The 17725-nt window shown below is 38.2% G+C and overlaps 1 protein-coding gene across 1 annotated transcript in view; it reads right to left on the reverse strand.

The window, feature by feature from the left end:
- The window catches only part of EYS (eyes shut homolog), a 1789541-nt gene that overhangs the window by 96536 nt on the left and 1675280 nt on the right, over positions 1 to 17725 (reverse strand). The window contains 1 exon segment of the mRNA XM_062187220.1: positions 7200 to 7374. Within this exon segment, the coding sequence (XP_062043204.1) occupies positions 7200 to 7374 (175 nt within the window).

A 17725-nucleotide genomic window follows, 5' to 3' on the forward strand; every position in this document is an offset into this window, starting at 1 on the left:
GACTTAAACAGACATTTTTCAAAAGAGGAAATGCAAATGGCTAATAGGTGCATGAAAAAATGCTCAGGATCACTAGCCATTAGGGAAATGCAAATAAAAACCACAATGAGGTTTCACCTCACCCGTTAATATGACTTTCATAAAGAAATCAACAAACAACAAATGCGGGCAATTGCGTGGGGAAAAAGGTACCCTAATCCACTGTTGGTGCAAATGTAAACTGGTAAAGCCTCTATGGAAGACAGTATAGAGATACCTCAGAAATCTGAATACAAACCTACCATATGACCCAGACATCCCACTCCTGAGAATTATCTCAAGGGAAATGAAATCAACATATGAAAAAGTCATCTGCACCCCCATGTATATTACAGCTCATTACATAATAGCCAAGCCATGAAATCAACCCAAATGCCTGTCGTTTGCAACAAGATGGATGAAAGAAGACCCCTACATTGCACCTTATCCAGTCAATTGAAAACAGAATAAAGGAATTTTGGGACATATACACACAGAATATACAGTGGTTAAAAAAAATGAAGTCCAAGCATTTGCCACAAAATGGATGAATCTGGATAACATTGAACTTAGCGAAATGAGCCAGTCCCAAAGGGACAAATATCAAATGTTCTCCCTGACCTGTGATAACTAATAGAGCACCTAAAAGGCAAACTGAAGATGTGAAATTGACACTTTGAGAAGCAATGACTCAAACAGCCCTTTTCTTGACTGTTGAGGAACAGTTTTTTCTTTTTCATACTATTTGTTGAACTCTTTACTTAACATAGAGTTTAACATATGCATATAAAGTCAATTGAAAATAGATCTGAGTAAAAAATGAGTGAGATTAAGAGAGGGAGGAGGAAGTGGGTGGGAGTATGGGTGGGAGGGTGGCATGGTGGGAAGAATCACCATGTTCCTGAAGTTGTAATTACAAAGTGTATGAAGTTTATAAATGTAAAGTTGTATAGTTCTACATACATTCCTATGGACTTACTTCAGGGTACAGTTTAAAAACTTGCCATGGGACCCCAAATCTCCTTAAATATCTAAAGTGTTAAAGTGATCATATGGATAGGATTACGATTCTGGTAAAAATAATAGAATTAAAAAGGAGTGAATCCTCCAACATGGGAAGCAGTCCACACAGCAGATTCATAGAATTACAACCACTTTAAGTAGCACTCTGACCTCATAATCAGTTCTTAAGGAATTCTGGTCTGGTTGAAAAGCCCATGAGAGCATTTCAGGCATAGAAAGTCAAGATACTGTGGCAGAAAATTTCCTACATGAAGCATTTTTGTGAGACCCCAGTGGAAAGAAGTGGTCATTAAAGAAGGAGGTACTTTTCTCTGAATTTGCTTATAGCCTTGTCTAAATATTGATGGATCTGTGGATTCAAAAGGCTTCCACAGCCTCAACAGCTTATATCAAAAGCCTAGGGTGATCGTTGATGTCATACGTGAGTGTTAATCATTAAATTAACAACAGGAATCACTGCAGGTCCTCTGTCTCAAAGAGTTATGTTATAATTATGTCTAAGTGCTCACAAAAGATGTATTATTCTTGGATGCTTCTTTAATGTTAATTAAGTTTCTAAAAAAAAAAAAAAGAAGTGAAATTAACTCCAAGATGCAATGACTTTGAATAGCCCTTGTCTCAACTGTTGAGGAAGTTTTTTTTTTCATGCAAATTTTTGAACTCTTTCCTTAGTATAGAGTTGGTCTTCTATGTATAAAGTTAATCCAGTGGCTGGCACTATGGCGCTGGCATAGCAGGTAAAATCATTGTCTGCAGTGCCAGCATCCCATATGGATGCCAGTTCAAGTTCCGGCTGCTCCACTTCCGATCCAGCTCTCTGCTATGGCCTGGGAAAGCAGTAGAAGATGTCTCAAGTCCTTAGGCCCCTGCACCCACATGGGAGACCTGGAAGAATCTCCTGACTCCTGGCTTTGGATTGGCGCAGTTCTAGCCATTGTGGCCAATTGGAGAGTGAATCAGTGGATGGAAGACCTCTCTCTCCCTCTGCCTCTCCATCTCTCTCTTTGTAACTCTGTCTTTCAAATAATAAATAAATAAATCTTTATTAAAAGATAAATAAAGTTAATCAAAAATGGCAAATGGGACTAGGAATGGGAGGAGTGGAGTGCTGGGTGGGAATGTGGGTGGGAGGGTGGGTATGGTGGTAAGAATCATTATATTCCTAAAGTTGTACTTATGAAATGCAGAAAAAGAAGAAAAAGCCAAGTCCAAAATTCATAGGTGCAAACAAATAATAAAAATTTAGGAATAAATAAAGTTGAAAGTTAAAAAACTACACATAGGTGAAATGAAGAGCTGTTTTTTTGAAAAAATAAGATGTAGATAAAAGATAAACTATTGACTTAACTAACCAAAAAAAAGACTAAAGTTATAAAATCAACGATGAAAATGTGTTGTTTTTTCTTGATTGAAATTAGGTTTATTGCCAACTCTTATTTTCATAGTAAATTCTGATTGACTGAAACATTAAGTTTTAAAAAATAATCATGTACTACAATAACCTGGGTGACTTTTAAAAAACTTTTTAATTTTGAATTAGTTTTTTTTTAAAATGAGTTGTTAACAACTGATACCTCAGAAATAAAAAGATTCAACAGGAATTATCACAAACTTCTGTATTCTAAAATATTGGAAAATTTAGAAGAAACTGATAGATTTCTGGATACATGCAATTTACCAAAATTGAGACATGAAGACATAGATAACCTAAGTAAACCAATAACCAAGATGGAGATTGAATCAATAATAAAGACACTCCCAACGAAGTACAGCCTGGGACTGGATAGCTTTACTACTGAATCCTACTAATTTTTTTTTTTTTGACAGGCAGAGTTAGACAGTGAGAAAGACAGAACAGAGAGAAAGGTCTTCCTTTTTCGTTGTTTCACCCCCCACAGCCGGCGCATTGCGGCCAATCTGAAGCCAGGAGCCAGGTGCTTCTTCCTGGTCTCTCATGCGGGTGCAGGGCTCAAGCACTTGGGCCATCCTCCACTGCACTCACAGGCCACAACAGAGAGCTGGCCTGGAAGAGGGGAAACCGGGACAGAATCCGGCACCCCGACCGGGATTAGAACCCGGGGTGTCGGCGCTGCAGGCGGAGGATTAGCCTAGTGAGCCATGGCGCTGGTCCCTACTAAATTTTTAAAAAGTAACTTATCCCCAAATTCATTAAACTACTCAAAACAATTGAAAGGGAGGAAATCCTCCAAAACTTTTTCTGTGAGTCCAGCATCACCTTAATGCCCAAACCAGAAAAGATACCAAAAAAAAAAAAAAAAAAAAAAAGACAACTATAGACCAATACCCCTGAAGAACATAGATACAGAAATCCTCAGCAAAATACTAGCTAATCTAATTTGACAAAATATCAAAAGATCATCCTCCTGGACCAAGTTGAAATTTATATCAGAAATATAGGGATAATTCAACATACATAAATCAATAAACATGATACATCACTTTAACAAAATTAAGAATAAAAACAATATAATGACCTCAATAGATCCAATAAATAATTTGATAAAATACAACATTCTAAAGATTTATTTTTATTTGAAAGGTATTATTATAGAGAGAGGAAGAGGGAGAGGGAGGGCAGTAGGAAGGGAAGGGGCAGGGAGATCTACATGTTCTATCTGCTTGTTCACTCCCTAGATGGGTCCAACTGCAGGGCTGAACCAGGATGAAGCTAGCAGCCAGGAGCTTCATTTGGGTCTCTCACGTGGGTACAGGGGCCCAAGCACCTGGGCCATCTTCTGCTGCTTCCCCAGGCACATTAGCAGGGAGCTCGATTGGAAGTGGTCAGCTGGGACACAAATCGGCAACCATATAGGTTTCTGGTGTTGTAGATGGTAGCTTAACCCACTGCACTGAAATGCTGGCTCCAAAAATGCAATATTCTTTCATGATAAAACCTTAAGCAAATTGGGTGTAGAAGAAACATATCTCAACACAATCAAGGCAACATACGACAAACCCACAGCAGCAGCATCATATTGAATGAGAAAAAGTTGGAACTATTTCCACTGGAACCAGATAAGGATGCCTACTCTTACACTATTATTCAATAGTGATTATTACTATTATTATCATTATTATTCAGTAGTGGTTCCTACACTTTTCACTATTATTCAATATATGTCTGGAAGTTTTAACCAGAGCCACTAGGCAAGAGAAAGAAATCAAAGGGATACAAATTGGAATGGGGGAAGTCAAATTATTCCTGTATGCAGAGGACATGATCATTTATATAGGAAAACCAAAAGATTCCACTAAGAGACTATTAGAACTTGCAAGAGAATTGGGCTAAGTGACAGGGTATAAAATCAAACAAAAATCAACAGCATTCTTATATACCAAGAATTCTGTGGCTAAGAAAGAACTTATAAGGTTAATCCCATTCACAATACCTAAAAAAATAAATACCTTGGGATAAATCTAACTAAGGATGTGGAAGATCTCTACAATGAAAATTACAAAACAATGAAAAGGTAGAACACACAAAAATATGGAAAAAAAAACAACTCCCATTTTCAAGGAATGGAAGAATTAATATCACCAAAATGTCCATACTATCCAAAGCAATTACAGACTCAATGTGATTCCAATTGAAATGCCAAGACTTTTTCACAGATCTAGAAAAAAATCTTAAAATTTATATGGAAGTATGAAATACTCAAAAACGCCAAAGCAATCTTAAACAATAAACACAAAACTGCAGACCTCACAATGCCAGATTTCAAGACATACTATAGTGGGGGCTGGCACTGTGGTATAGTTGGTAAAGCAACAGCCTGTGACACCAGCATCCTGTATGATCACTGGCTCAATTCCTGGCTGCTCAACTTGCAATCCAGCTCCCTGCTAATGCAACTGGGAAAGTGGTGGAAGATGGCCCAAGTGCTTGGGCCCCTGCACCCACATGGGAGACCTAGAAGAAGCTCCAGACTTCTGGATCTGGCTGAGCCCCGCCCTGGCTGTTGCAGCCATTTGGGGAACGAACCAGTGGATGGAAGATCTCTCTCTCTCTGTCTCTCTCTCTCTCTCTGTGTGTGTCTCTCTTTCTCTGTCTCTCATAAATCTGACTTCAAAATAAATCCATAAATATTTTTAAAAAGACATAATACTGGGCTATTACAATCCAAACAGCCTGGTACTCACATAAAAATAGACATATAGACCAATGGAACAGAATAGAAACCCCAGAAATTAATCCATGTATCTACAAACAACAATTCTTTGAAAAATAAATTAAAATCATTCTATGGAGAAAGGACAGTCTCTTCAAAATGGTTTTGAAAAAATTGAATTTCTATATGCAAAAATTTGAAATAAGATCCTTACCATACACACACACACACACACAAATCAACTCATCATAATCAAAGATCTAAACTTAACTCAGATTACTAATGGAAAACATAGAAGAGATCTGCAAGATATTGGCCAAGGACTTCTTGCATGAAACCCCAGAAGCTATTTTCTGATTTGGCATAAAAGGGGCCCATGGAAGATGAAGTTCTCTAAGGAAATGCAGCTGAGAAGATCCTTTCAGGGCACTGATGAACTCCAGGGCCATGGCAGAACCAAGGCTTATGGCAATTCCTCATGTTTCTGGAACTCTGGAACTATGGCATAGCTAGTTGGTAGAGAAGGTTATGTGATTAGTTCTGAATTTAGGAATATTCACTTATCTGACTGGCCAAAGAGCTTTTCAGCTGCACTGGTAATTGCTACAGTCTCTAAAGCCTTATGTAACCCTTACTTTCTAACACTGTTCCTATAGCATTCACCATGAACTTTGGTGGGGCGATTTGGGGGGGCTTTCACCTTCTTTAAGTGTCCACTTAAAACATCTGCAAATCATACACTTAGCCTAGTGGTTAAGAAATCTGTGTCCTCAGTGGGTTGATGATCTATACTTAAGAACTGAACCCATCAAACCCATCAAATCAGTAAAGGAAAACATAGTGGAATCACTGTAAGACACTGACCTAGGCAAAGACTTCTTGGATAAAACCCGATAAACAGTCAATAAAAGTAGAAATAGACATATGAGATTATATCAAGCTAAGAAGTTTCTGCACAGCAAAAGAAACTTAAAGTGAATAGGCAACCAACAGAATGGGAGAAAATATTTTCAAACTATGCATTTCATAAATAATTAATATTAGAATACATAAGGAGCTCTAGAAACTCAACAACAACAGAACAAGTGATCCAGGTAAGAAATGGGCAAAGGATATGAACAGAAGTTTTTCAAGGAATAAAATATAAATGACTAACAGGCACATGAAAAAATTCTCAGAATCACTAGCCATCAGGGAAATGCAAATAAAAAACCACAATGAGCTAACATCTCATCCCAGTTAGAATGGCTAATATCTAAAAATCAAGAAATAACAAATGCTTACTAGGATGCATTCCTATTGGTAGGAAATGCAAATTGGTACAACCATAGTGGAAAAAAGTATGGATATTCTTCAGAAAACTTAAAAATAGATCTACCATATGACCCAGCTATCTCATTCCTGGGATTATTTCCAAGGGAAATGAACTCAACATATGATACAGATACCTGCACTCCCATGTTTCTAACTCAATTCATAATAGCAAAGATATGGGCTCAACCTATTTGTTCATCAACTGATGACTAGATAAAGAAAACATGGCATACATATTCACAATAAAATATTATTCAGCATAAAAAAGAATGAAATCTTGATTTTTGCAACAAAAATGAATGCAACTAGAGATAATTAAACTAAGTGAAATAAACCAGACCTAAAAAGGCAAATACCACACAGTCTCTCTTATTTGTGGTGCTTATATAGAGTATAAAATTTGTGTTATATCATATCATTTGGCATATTGTTACAAGTATTGCTTCAGTGAATAATACTATGTAAATGACAATATACTCTTGTTCCCATGTTAAAAAAAAGGTGATTCTTTTTTTTCAATTGAGGAGCTAACACAAATGTTACCTAGTTGCCTTCATCTGTTCTCCAGTCATCTAGCAGGTGTATAGGAAAGTATTATGATCATGAACGTCAGTCTGTGTTCCTGGTTTGTATAAGTGGAGTGCCAGTTACAGTAAAGTACTGGTGAGAAACCAAATAACCTGCTAAGTTTTTCCTTAATAATACAATACTTACTATACAATAGCTCCATCTTCTATGCATGTCCCACCATTGCCACATTTCATTAAACTACAAGGAGATGCATCACACTGGTCAACAGTGCGCCCAGCAATTGGGCGGCCCTCAGGATTTCCCAGTCCTCTGAAATGGCTATCCTTCTCAGTGCGAACTTGAAGAGTAAAAATACAACCTTGAAGAAAGGCAAAAAACACTTCATATTAATGAACAGAAGAAAAAAGGAAGCTATAATATATATATATAAAATAATAGTTTATCAAAATGAAAAAACAAATTTTAACAAAAGAATACAAAAAAAGAAATGTATAATATCACTGAGTTTTGAAATCACTTGGAAATAGTTGTGTTGATGCTACTAAAGGGTACAAATTTAGATGTTCATTTTATTTTATTTTCAATTTTTAGGGAGTGCTTATTTTAACAATTTCACTGAGGTTTAATTTACATATAAAAATTTACCCAGTTTAATTTACAAATAAATTTTAGTAAATTTAAAGAATTATGTAGCCATCACTGGAATCCCATTCTGAACAAATAGCACATAGCACCACTTGTGGAAGAGACTGCCTTTTCTTCCATGGCATTGTCTTGAATGTTCGTTGAAAACCAGTTATCCATTAGCACAAGGATCTCTTGACTCCCCAAAATATTCTTTCATCTGTGTGCCTATCATTGCACACGAACTACACTGTCTTACTTACTGCAGATTTACAGTAAGTTTTGTAAACAGGAGATTAAATTCTTCAATTTTGTTCTTTTCAAAATTTCTTTGTCTAGTCTAGGTCCTTTGAATGTCCATGTAATTCTAGAATCAGCTCAGTCATTTCTACAAAAACGTCTGTTGGGATTTATTTTAGTATTTATATTGTATCTAAGATAAACAGAGAAGCATTGACATCTTAGCAATATTGAGCCATAAGCCTATGATGTCTCTCCTTTTATTTAGATCTTCCCTTGTTGCTTTTAGCAATATCTCACAGTTTTCAGTGTACAAGCCTTAAATTTTTTGCTCTCTTTATCATGAATTATTTTACTGGCTTTCATGCTGTAAATGTGACCAATTTTATTTTCATGTTGTTTCTTGCCAGTATATAGAAATAATATATATTTCTATATATTGAAAAAAGCATAGAAGTGCAGAGACAAAAAATTTAAAATCATCCATAATATCATTATTATAGAGAAGAAATTTAACATTTTTGGCTTCTGTGTGTGTATAATTTACTTAACATAGTACCAAAAAGCAGGAAATCAGTACATATATCATGCATGTGATAAAGTAGGTTATAAGAATACCTTTTGGAGGGCTAACTTTGTGGCATAGTGGGTACAGCTGCCTCTTGGGACACTAGTATCCCAAATGGGTGCTGATTCAAGACCTGGCTGCTCCACTTCTAATCCAGCTCTCTACTAATGTTCCTGAGACAGCAGTGGAGGATGGCCCAAGTGCTTGGGTCCCTGAACCCATGTGGGAGACCTGGAACAAACTCCTGGCTCCTGGCTTTGGCCTGGCCCAGCCCTGGTCTTTGCAGCCAACTGGGGAGTGAACCAGTGGATGGAAGATACCTCTTCCTTTCTCTCTTTTCATCTCTCTCTCTCTTCCTTTCTTTGTATAACTCTTTCAAATAAATAAATAAATTAATTAATTTAAAAAAAAGAGCCTTTTGGAACCAAGAGTCATGTGTTGCATTAGAAAGCAGGATGAGAGAGCGGCAAGACGGTGGAATAGGAAGGGAGCACACTGATAGTCCGGGAAGAGACAGTTTAATAAAAGTGGAGATACTGCAGGTTCAAGGAAGAGTTAGGGGAAGAAACAGCAGAGGAAACTCTTCCGGAACTAGTGATTCACAGTGGACCTGCATGGAGAGCGTAGGAACCCAAGTTCGGAACACCAGTGGCAGACTCAACACACCAGTGCTGGAATGTGAGGTGAGCCGAACCTCAATAGCCTGAGACACCAGCGGGAAAGCGGAAAGAGGAGACAAGAAGGAATGAGGCTTGAAACTCCGTGGGGAAAAGTTCATCAGGCTAACTAGAAGAGAGAGAGAGAAAAAAAAAAGTGACCGATCCGGACATGAGTTTCTCTCTCTGCTCACCTCTCAAAGGCTAGCAAGACAAAGAGCAGGCGCCATTTTGGACATACGTCATAAGCAGGGAGACCTCAGGTCTGCACCAACCCTGAGCCTAGCAGAAAAACCTGACGCGGGGGTGGGGGGTGTGAAATAACAGGAGATTAGGATCTAACTTGGCAACCCAGTGGGAGACTGTAGGAGAATTGGAGCCCACACCAAGGGCAGCACAGATTCCCTGTGTGGTCCTTGGGAAAGAGCTTCCAATCTCTGGCTCCTGTGGGTATATCATTCCCCTGCTAACTACCTCCAATTCCATTCAGCTGTGTGGAATTACTTCCATTTTGAATTAAAAAAAAAAGAGAATGAAAGAAAGAGAGATTTACCACACCTAACCTGGGAGTGTCACCTTTGGCACACCCTCAACACTGAGGAACCAAACAGAGCTCTCAAGCCACACTCATCTCAAGCCTCTAAGGCTCCACCTAAAGCAGACAGGCCACTTAATATAGAGCCATAGTATAACAAGAAAAAACACCACAGTGAAGAAACCAAATATCTCCAACATGCCATACAACAAACACAAAAACCGAGGTAACAAGAACAAGGAAGACACTATGACGCCCCCAGATGAAAAAGACACCCCAATTCAAGATTATGAAGATGATGAGATAGAAGAAATGCAAGAAGCAGATCTCAAAAAATTGATAAAAACATTAAGAAGTTCTCAAAAACAAATTCTTGAACTACAGAAATCCTTAATGGACAGGATAGAAAATCTCTCTCGTGAAAATGAAATATTAAGGAGGAATCAAAATGAAATGAAACAACTAGTAGAACAAGAAACTGTGATAGTGACAACAAATCATAATGAAATGAAGAATTCAATAGATCAAATGACAAATGCATTAGAGAGCCTTAAAAACAGAATGGGCGAAGCAGCAGAGAGAATATCGGACTTAGAAGACAGAGAGCAGGAAAAAATAGTCAAACCAAAGAAAAGAAGAGGAAATTAGAAATCTAAAAAATATTGTCGGGAATCTACAGGATACTATTAAAAAACCCAACATTCGGGTTCTAGGAGTTCCTGAAGGCGTGGAGAGGGAGAAAGGATTAGAAGACATTTTCAGTGAGATACTAGCAGAAAATTTCCCAGGTTTCGAGAAGGACAAAGACATCCTAGTACAGGAAGCTTATAGAACCCCTAATAAACATGACCAAAAGAGATCCTCACCATGACATGTTGTAATCAAACTCACCACAGTGAAACATAAAGAAAAGATTCTAAAATGTGCAAGAGAGAAATGTCAGATTACTCTCAGAGGATCTCCAATTAGACTCACATCTGACTTCTCATCAGAAACCCTACAAGCTAGAAGGAATGGTGAGACATAGCTCAGGTACTAAGAGAGAAAAACTGCCAGCCCAGAATATTATATCCTGCAAAGCTCTCATTTGTGAATGAAGGTGAAATAAAGACTTTTCATAGCAAACAGAAATTGAGAGAATTTGTTACCACTCGTCCTGCCCTGCAAAAGATGCTCAAAGATGTGTTACACACAGAAACACAGAAACATGGTCATCAATATGAAAGAAGATAAAGGAAGGAAACCTCACAGCAAAAGATCACAGGAAGCTCAATTTCTCTTTGACATAGAAATAAACTCTGATGCTCTGTTAAAGCAATGTGTTAAAGTAATCTGTTATGTTCTCTTGATGTCTGTTAAATTCTAATTGTTCAAAAACTGCTGAATTTTTATTAAGAGCTATGGGTTATTTAAATATGTGCTTATTTTCAAAGATTTGAATAATCACCTTGTAACAATGATCAGATTTCGTCTATGTTATGTCATGATTTTAAGGAATCTTATTTCAACCAGATATTTTGGATTTTGAGCCTTCTTGGCATTCTTGACAGGCATTCAAAAAATCAAAGTTCCAAACAATCTGGACTCTAAAATTTCCAGTAAATCTTGGACTTTGGTTTTTCCAGTTTGGGCTCAACTGAAAAAATCAAAGGAGCTACGTCTCTCATCTTATAGAGACACCAACTAATCAGGCTATTTGGATTATATTAGAAGTACTGTCAAGATGTGACGTGGTTAAGTTTCTATAATGGAAAATGCTATTAATACAAATGTTTGAGAATTAAAATGTCTAATGAGCTTGTGTTACTAGACATGATAGTTATCTTAATGAGAAAGCCCCAGAGGCCTAAAGGGTTAAATACTTGTAAAATCCTACAGGAGCTTTCAAAAATACTTTGAAGTAAGCAAGTGCCTCTTGTTGGTGGATGAGTTTATAATTTTAAACATGGCAGCTTAAAGACTTTTGTCATCCACAGTTATATATGATGTGCTGCTCATAAAACTAAAGCGTTGTTGGTTCTGTGTTTAGCTGTCCTCCTATAGGTTCCTATGGACTTTTTCCAGCCACTTCTATTATATTCAGTACTTTGGGATGGCTCTGTAAACAGATGAAGCCAATAATGTATTAACAGTACCAACTGAGAGAAAGTATGGTTAACTGAGGTTACTAAAAACAAAAAGCAATTCAAATCAATTGGCAATCTACAAAAAGAGTTAAAGATTTTAAAAGCTATTATTAAAAGTGCTATATTGGTCTATTATGTTATGTTATATGTGTGTACATATTGTATGTCCACATGGGAAAATTTTATTAAGAATTTTCTTTTAATTGGCTTATAGATAAGATTGTCCATAAATTTAAGCTGCTAAATTTAATCAAAGATACATTTTAATTCGTGTGACCTGAATCTCTGCATCATATGTTTTATACTTGTTGGTAGAAAGAAACTAAAAGCATTTTATATGGTTGTGCTTAAGTTTACTGGCTAAACAAACTACACCATGTTAGATATTTAAGAGGTGTTTTCAAATACATGATTCTTAAAATTTATAGAATGCATTGGACCTTCTGGTAAATGTTTTCTTAAATTGTTATCTAATGGTTGAAACTGTTTGCTAAGTATTCATGTGATATTGCTATTGTCAGCAAGCGATCTAGGACTTGCTCCCTCATTTCTCTATTCTAAGCACAACTTGTTCTTTCATTTCTCTATTCTCTTCAAGGTAGGAAACTAATTCTATTATGAAGGAATCTGTAGGACGCACAATTTAATCTTTAGACCTTATAAAAGAGATGGCTAACATTTTTCTGTAATAGCATAGCCAAAATAAGAGCTTAAATAATAATCTCATAGCTAGATTTACTTCACCATCAGTGAAGTAAACAGTAAGTAGAAAAAACCTCCCTTTCAGACCAAAGGGAAAGAAAGTTTCTCCAAATGGCCAACAGACACATGAAAAAATGTTCAAGATCACTAGCAATCAGAGAAATGCAAATCAAAACCACAATGAGGTTCCATCTCACCCCGGTGAGAATGGCTCACATTCAGAAATCTACCAACAACAGATGCTGGAGAGGATGTGGGGAAAAAGGGACACTAACCCACTGTTGGTGGGAATGCAAACTGGTTAAGCCACTATGGAAGTCTGTCTGCAGATTCCCTAGAAACCTGAACATAACCCTACCATACAACCCAGCCATCCCACTCCTTGGAATTTACTCAAAGGAAATTAATTTGGCAAATAAAAAAGCCATCTGCACATTAATGTTTATTGCAGCTCAAATCACAATAGCTAAGACCTGGAACCAACCCAAATGCCCATCAACAGTAGACTGGATAAAGAAATTATGGGACATGTACTCCATAGAATACTATACAGCAGTAAGAAACAACGAAACCCAGTCATTTGCAACAAGATGGAGCAATCTGGAAAACATCATGCTGAGTGAATTAAGCCAGTCCCAAAGAGAAAAATATCATTTGTTTTCCCTGATCGGTGACAAATGAGCACCAAAGGGGAAACCTGTTAAGTGAAATGGACACTATAAGCAACAATGAACTGATCAGCTCCTGTCCTGACTTTAGATGTACAATGTAATACTTTATCCTTTTTAGTATTTGTTGTTGTTGTTGTGGTTCTAGTACTATTGGTTGAACTCAGTAATTAACACACAATTATTCTTAGGTGTTTAAATTTTAACTGAAAAGTGATCCCTGTTAAATCTAAGAGTGGAAAAAGAGAGGGAGGAGATGAAGAGCTATGGGTTATTTAACTATGTGCTTATTTTCAAAGACTTGAATAATCACCTTGTAACAATGATCAGATTTGGTCTATGTTATGTCATGATTTTAAGGAATCTTATTTCAACCAGATATTTTGGATTTTGATATTGGTCTATTATGCTATGTTATATGTGCGTACATATTGTATGTCCACATGGGGAAATTTTATTAAGAGTTTTATTTTAAATGGCTTTTAGATAAGATTGTCCATAAATTTAAGCTGCTAAAATCAATCAAAGATACATTTTAATTTGTATGACCTGAATCTGTGTATCATATGTTTTAAACTTTTTGGTAGAAAGAAACTAAAAACATTTTATATGGTTGTGCTTAAGTTTACTGGTTAAACAAACTACACCATGTTAGATATTTAAGAGGTGTTTTCAAATACATGATTCTTAAAATTTATAGAAGGCATTGGACCTTCCGGTAAATGTTTTATTAAGTTCTTATCTAAGGGTTGAAACGGTTTGCTAAGTATTCATGTAATATTGCTATTGTCAGCAAGTGATCTAGGACTTGCTCCCTCATCTCTCTATTCTAAGCCCAACTTGTTCTTTCACTTCTCTATTCTCTTCAAGGTAGGGAACTAATTCTATTATGAAGGAATCTGTAGGATGCACAATTTAATCTTTAGACCTTATAAGAGATGGCTAACATTTTTCTGTAATAGCATAGCCAAAATAAGAACTTAACTAATAATCTCATAGCTAGATTCACATGGCCATCAGCGAAGTATACAGTAAGTAGAAAAAAAAAACCTCCCTTTCAGACCAAAGGGAAAGAAAGTTTTAAAGTGAGAATATAATTTTCCTCATGGGCATTGTCTACCTTAGAAAAACTACTACAGAACATGCCTGTGACTATAGACTTGTAGTTCAGGCCACCAAAGATTAGAGATGGGACACGGGCACTCCCTTGACTTTCATCGTCTGGTCTGCTTTAACACAAACCAGGAGGAAAAGAAAGCTCGGCATCAGAAGCAATGGGTGGCAGGCCTATGAATGGCTGATCTGTACAGTGATCTGCCCTCAAGGAGACCCAACAGGCCAGTCCACTGCAGTGGCTTTCAATGTGGTAAGCCTGGGCTTCAGCAGAAGTCAGTTTGTGAAGAGCCCTGGCAGCTCTGCCAAGAGTTGGATCACTGGAAATGGACCTGCCCTGGAATCGAAGGATGCCCAGGTCAGAGCCACAGATCTTATTGGCTCCAAGCTGAAAAGCCCTTCACTCAGCCCAACTTCCAAAGTGACCACTGCAGCTGAGGGGATGGTCAAGTAGGGTCAGCAACATTGCAGGCAGAACTGTAAATTTCTTGTTAGAGATGCCCCCTGCCTTTACCTGGCCAGCTCTCCTCCCAGGCCAGCCAAGTAATGAAAGTCAACAGAGTGCCTTCCCCTAGGAGGTTCACACCTCCCTTAGGATATACCCCATGTGAAGAGATAGATAGGTCTGGGCCTCTTAACTTACAAGGCCTAAAGCCCAACAGATTATTAGCAAGCCCCTTCTATCAGGTTCTATTTGCCTCTCAATCAGAAAAATTACTTGTAGCTTAGACAGCACCTTTCTTAACTCCTCTAATAATGACTCTGTCCTTTGTTCTAGACCCTGTCTAGTGCACTTGGGCCTCATTCCTTTGTAATCATAACCTCTACTCTACCACCAATGGCTCTACTCCCAACCTGTGTGTACTGATGGTCCTCTTCCCCACTTAATGCTGTATAATTGTTCAAACCTGGTTAAGGCCACTCTTAGGATCATTGGTTACTATCCTCACTCTGTCTTTTATGACCTTGTCTAAATATGATCAGAGTCGGGGAACTTGGAAGGCTTCCATAGCCTTGGCAACTCATGATGACAGCCTAGGGTGGTTACTGGCGCCATAAACTAGAGTGTCAATTTGTTGGGTCAACAACAGGAGCCACTGTGCGCTTGCTCCTGATGTGGGATCTCTGTCCTTAATGTGCTGTACATTTTGATTTAATGCTATAACTAGTACTCAAACAGAATGTTTCACTTTGTGTTTCTATGTGGGTGCAAACTGTTGAAGTATTTATACTAAATTGATCTTCTGTATATAAATAGAATTGAAAATGAATCTTGATGTGAATGGAAAGGGAGATGGAGCGGGAGAGGAGAGGGTTGCGGGTGGGAGGGAAATTATGGGAAGGGGAAGCCATTGTAATCCATAAGCTGTATACTGGAAATTTATATTCATTAAATAAAAGTAAAAAAAAAAAAACAAAAAAAAAAAAAGAAAGTTTTTAAGTGAGCACATAATTTTCCTCATGGGCATTGTCTACCTTAGAAAAACTACTACAGAACATGCCTGTGACTATAGACTTGTAGTTCAGGCCACTGAAGATTAGAGATGGGACACGGGCACTCCCTTGACTTGCATCCTCTGGTCTGCTTGAACACAAACCAGGAGGAAAAGAAAGCTCGGCATCAGAAGCAATGGGTGGCAGGCCTATGAATGGCTGATCTGTACAGTGATCTGCCCTCAAGGAGACCCAACAGGCCAGTCCACTGCAGTGGCTTTCAATGTGGTAAGCCTGGGCTTCAGCAGAAGTCAGTTTGTGAAGAGCCCTGGCAGCTCTGCCAAGAGTTGGATCACTGGAAATGGACCTGCCCTGGAGTCGAAGGATGCCCAGGTCAGAGCCACAGATCTTATTGGCTCTAAGCTGAAAAGCCCTTCACTCAGCCCAGCTTCCAAAGTGACCACTGCAGCTGAGGGGATGGTCAAGTAGGGTCAGCAACATTGCAGGCAGAACTGTAAATTTCTTGTTAGAGATGCCCCCTGCCTTTACCTGGCCAGCTCTCCTCCCAGGCCAGCCAAGTAATGAAAGTCAACAGAGTGCCTTCCCCTAGGAGGTTCACACTTCCCTTAGGATATACCCCATGTAAAGAGATAGATAGGTCTGGGCCTCTGAGCTTACAGGGCCTAAAGCCCAACAGATTATTATCAAGCCCCTTCTGTCAGGTTCTATTTGCCTCTCAATCAGAAAACTTAATTGTAGCTTAGATAGAATCTTTCTCAGCTCCTCTAATAATGACTCTGTCCTTTGTTCTAGACCCTGTCTAGCGCACTTGGGCCTCATTCCTTCGTAATCATAACCTCTACTCTACCACCAATGGCTCTACTCCCAACCTGTGTGTACTGATGGTCCTCTTCCCCACTTAATGCTGTATAATTGTTCAGACCTGGTTAACGCCACTCTTAGGATCATTGGTTACTATCCTCACTCTGTCTTTTATGACCTTGTCTAAGTATAATCAGAGTCAGTGAACTTGTAAGGCTTCCATAACCTTGGCAACTCATGACGAGAGCCTAGGGTGATTACTGGCACCATAAACTAGAGTGTTAATTTGTTGGGTCAACAACAGGAGTCACTGTGCACTTGCTCCTCATGTAGGATCTCTGTCCTTCATATACTGTACATTGCGATTTAATGCTATAACTAGTACTCCAACAGTATGTTTCACTTTGTGTTTCTATGTGGGTGCAAACTGTTGAAATCTTTACTTAATGTATACTAAATTGATCTTCTGTATATAAAGAGAATTGAAAATGAATCTTGATGTGAATGGAAGGGGAGAGGGAGCGGGAGAGGGGAGGGTTGCGGGTGGGAGGGAAGTAATGGGAGGGGGAAGCCATTGTAATCCATAAGCTGTACATTGGAAATTTATATTCATTAAATAAAAGTTAAAAAAAATAAAAAAAGAAAGCAGGATGAGAGTGAAAGCTTTTCTTGTTGGATAGTGAGGTTTTAAATTATTGCTGTTAACACTAGAAGTTTATTTCCTTACGTAAAGTGGAAAGCAGCCAGGGCTGAATTGGGGTGGCTTGGCAAAGAGAATAGAGGATTATCCAGAAGATTTTCATAGGGAAGACATGGAAATAGCAAACATCACACCTGCTGATATCTCACTGGCCAGAACTCAGTCAAATGCATGCCACAACACTAGCCCCTCTAACAGGCATTATTATAACTTACTTTATCACATGCATGAATACAAAAGAGTCTAAGATATATTCTAAAGAAGCAACCTCTGTCACAAGTATATATAATGGGAAGGCATCAGTCCAGGTGCTATGCAGATCTGTAAAGTCAAAACTAGCTTGTGTTCCCCAGAAGCTTACTAAATTCTCAGGGAGTTCTCATATGACTTCTGATGAGGTTGTCATCACAGTTCTGGATGTGTCCTGGCCTCCTAGGCTGATACCCATGCAGAGGATATGGGCCTCCTGTCCTCCCAGAGCTGCAGGCCTCTCCAATGCCAGAGTTGGGCTGGACGTCCAG

This window comes from Lepus europaeus, chromosome 3 (assembly GCF_033115175.1).
Source record: "Lepus europaeus isolate LE1 chromosome 3, mLepTim1.pri, whole genome shotgun sequence".
Classification (NCBI taxonomy): Eukaryota; Metazoa; Chordata; class Mammalia; order Lagomorpha; family Leporidae; genus Lepus; species Lepus europaeus.